This window comes from Triticum urartu, chromosome 3 (genome assembly GCF_003073215.2).
Source record: "Triticum urartu cultivar G1812 chromosome 3, Tu2.1, whole genome shotgun sequence".
Taxonomy (NCBI): domain Eukaryota; kingdom Viridiplantae; phylum Streptophyta; class Magnoliopsida; order Poales; family Poaceae; genus Triticum; species Triticum urartu.
Window position 1 is genome coordinate 684,095,368 of NC_053024.1, and position 3,798 is coordinate 684,099,165.

Sequence of the window (3,798 nt, forward strand, 5' to 3'; positions counted from 1 at the left end):
ATGACCCGTAGACCACCTTGGTCCTTGGGTTTGCATATCTCCGACCACCTAACCATGTGGTACTTTTGCTTATCTCTCTTTCCAGCCCAGAAGAACCGGGACTGGTACTTGGTTATATTGTTTTGGAGGGATTCATTTAAACTACAGAATCCCATCAGATACATTAGTAGTCTAGTCATGGAGGAATTAATCAGGACCACTTGCGCAGCCTTGGAAAGCCACCGACCTTGCCATGGTTCAACCCGGTGTTGGACCTTGGAGACTATCGGGCGGAGGTCCTTTTCAAGTATACGGGAGTCGCTAATCGGCATGCCTAGGTAAGTCATCGGGAAGGAGCCTAATCGGCAGTTAAGCTAGTTTGCTATCTGATGCTTCTCCTCCTTGGAGTATCCCATAACCATGACCTCACTCTTGGAGAAGTTGATCGTCAGACTAGTCATCTCCTGAAAGCAAAGTAGGAGGAATTTGAGGTGTTGGATGTCCTTATCAGAATCGTGTCGTCTGCATACTTGAGGTGAGTAATCCCGCGCTCTCCCAAGAGATGAGGGCAAACACCCCTGATGTGGCAGGTCCTCCTTGCCAAATTTAGTATGGCTACGAGGGCGTCGACTACCAGGTTAAACAAGAAGGGGGAAAAGGGGTCCCCTTGCGCACTCCTTGCGTGGTTTGGAAATACGAACCCACCTTGCCATTGATGTTAATTGCCGTCCGACCACTCGTCACACGTTGCATCACTCTAGTGATCCACTGGGGGTCGAAGCCTTTCCTTATTAACACCTCCCGAAGGAAGGACCAATGAACCATATCGTAGGCTTTATAGAAGTCAATCTTGAAGAAGACCTCTTTGAGGCGTTTCGTCTTGACTTCGTGTATAACCTCATGGAGAACAAGGATCCCATCGAGAATGAACCACCCATTGATAAAGGCCGTCTGGTTCGGATGGGTAACCCTAGGAGCTAATAGTGCCGCCCTACTGGCGTACCCCTTGACCAGTATCCAGAAGATCACATTAATGGCAGTGATTAGTCGAAACTGCCGAATATCATACGCTCCCGGCACCTTCGGAATCAGCAGGATAATCCGTAGTTTAAGCCGGTAAGATCTAAAACGCTCCAGGCAAATTCCTGAAAGAGATGGTGCAAGTTCGCCAGAGAAAAAACCAATCATCGCTGGGGCTAGAGAGATGGCCGGGGGGAGACGGCATGGCGGTGGGAGGAGGTTCAGGAGAGGGTGGGGCGGCGAGGCTGCGCGGGAGCGCCGCCGGCCACGGGTAGTGGTGGTCGACAGTTCGGCCGGTGGCACGTTTGGCTCTTGGGACAAAAAGGAGGTCTGGAGGTTGAAGAAGCAATCTGCACCGCCTGTTTTCCATCCAACGGCTAAAACTAAATCAACTGACCCAAATTCGTTTTTCAAGCGACTCACATCTAGCCATTCCCTAACATTTTTGTTCTTCAAAATCCCAAGGAGAAATTGATTGAGGGAGTGCCTAGAACTCATCTAGCTGAGATATAATTTGGTCTCATTCACCTGGAAAACAAGAACAGATACAACCGACATCAGCACACACACATCTTATAACATCACATTTAATGGCTATAAAAGGTGAATGAGACATAACTAGAACTCAGCTAGATGAGTTCTAGCAAAACTAATTGATTGATGCCGTCCCGATCACAACTCACAACCACACAAACACAACTAGCTAATCATCGCAGCCGTCAAGGTTCCGCTCTCCTTTTCTCCCGATTCATCAATCGTTTCTCAGCTTGTCTTCTCCTGCTCCCCGGGCAGAGTCATCGCGCCGCCGGCGAGACGACCCCCCGGACTTCTCCTCGTCGTCTCCCCTCCGCCCATCCCCGGGCGCGAAAAGGGAGAGCAGCCTCGCCACGGCGCTCCTCACCGAATTGCCGCCGGCGCTTGGGTCATGGGCGCTCCCTTCCCTCACGCGCACGGACGCGACCGCGCTCGTCACGTGCCTCAGCCTGTGCGACATCAGGATCTCGAGACGGACGTGCTCCGGCAGCCGCAGCGCGAAGTGCTCCGTCCCGCCGGCACGCTCGTGCCCCGTCGAGTTCGACCGCGGCAGCGCCTGACGCCCGGCGGCCTCGCACCGCATCCTCCTCGCAAGGATCCTTGTCCTCTCGTCCTCCTCCTCGTTGCAGCCGGGGTCTTCGATTAGCACCACCACCGTGTCGTGATCGTGATCCGCGAGCCGGCGCGGCGATTCGTGCGGTGCCGGCGTCTCCTCCGGCGAGGGAGGCTGCATCAGCTCCTCGGGGTCGAGGACCGGCGGGTCGAGGACGCTGGCGCGGCAGAGCGGGCACGTGACGTGCTTCGCGAGCCAGAGGCCGATGCACTCCGGGTGGAACGCGTGCGGGCACGCCGGCAGGAGGCGGAGGCAGTCGTCGTCGCCGAACTCCATGAGGCAGACCGCGCACTCCAGCGGGTCAACCCCGCTGGCGCCGATCCGGTGCTGCCTGACGTCCCGATAGGACACCAGCGGCAGCGCCGCGATCTCCGCGGCGTTCAGGCCCTCCTTGTGGAGCGACCCCTCCGACGACGAGTCGTCGCCGGCCGGGGGCTCGTCCGGCGGCCGGAACAGGCGGAGGCAGGCGAACGCGAGGAGGACGACGAAGACGGGGAAGAAGAAGGCCATGAAGAACAAGATGGCCATGACGTCGGAGAAGCTCATCGAGTTGTTGTGCGATCCCGGCGGGCCTCCTGGCGTCTGCGCGGCCGCGCAGGAAGCGATCGCCGCGAGAGCGACGGCGGCCAAGGAACGCTTGCCGGAGGCGGCCATTGCGCCGCGGCGGCTAGGGTTGGTTGGTTCTGGCGGAGGAGCTGGGCCTGGCCGTGTTGGGTGGGTCTGAGTCTCGGGGAGGAGTCAGTAAACTCCATACATATACTGTGCCAGATTTTCATCAGTTAATAACACCTAATAACAATAATAAGATTTTCCGTTAAGATTCATGCATTTTGCAATTTCCACCGGCATGAAATTTCGATGCTGAATGCTAGTAGGAGCATCTCCAACGACTATCCTTTCCCCGACTGGTAATCGTCTACGAAACTGCTCCATGCACGACATAAAGGGTCGATCTATGCACGATAAATCAATCCAGCGGCCGGCGCCCTGTTCAGTTATACGTATGTACGGCCAGATTTTACCATCGTCTATGCGTCGTCCATCATTTATCGTGTGCATAGCACGACTCAATCGTCTATGTGCAACACGTCTAATTTGATATTAATATTATTTCCAAGATTACTCATAATTAATGTTCGATTCCAAGATTACTCATAATTAATGTTTGATTCCAAAATTCATTGTCTTTAATGAAATTAATGTCGTTTCCAAATTATGATCGGTGTAATTAATGTTTTTCCAACTCATCCCAATTATCTATGATGTGATTGGAGCAGCGTGAGACGTTGGATATACATAGTTGGATGACTCCAATTATTTGGATTCACCATACTCATACGTTTTCTCTACTATATACCACTCCCTCTGTTCCTAAATATAAGACCTTCTAGACATTCCAATATGGACTATATACGAAGTAAAATTAATGAATCTGCGCTCTAAAATATGTCTATATGCATCCATATGTAATCCGTATTGAAATCTCTAAAAGTGTTTATATTACTCCCTCCGTTTGAAAATACTTGTCGGAGAAATAGATCATTTCTCTAACAAGTATTTCCGGACGGAGGGAATACATACTATTTCTCACAAAATAAAATATATTATATAGTATTAAAGGCAATTGGTTCCGTCGCCCCCCCCCCTCGCTC

At 52.3% G+C, this 3,798-nt stretch overlaps 1 protein-coding gene across 1 annotated transcript; it reads right to left on the bottom strand.

The window, feature by feature from the left end:
• Positions 1–1,508: 1,508 nt before the first annotated feature.
• LOC125549123 (RING-H2 finger protein ATL32-like) lies at positions 1,509–2,953 on the bottom strand. The gene has a single exon (XM_048712608.1). The coding sequence runs from the start codon at positions 2,798–2,800 to the stop codon at positions 1,751–1,753; it is 1,050 nt and encodes a 349-aa protein (XP_048568565.1). The 5' UTR covers positions 2,801–2,953; the 3' UTR covers positions 1,509–1,750.
• Between the last annotated feature and the right edge of the window lie 845 nt (positions 2,954–3,798).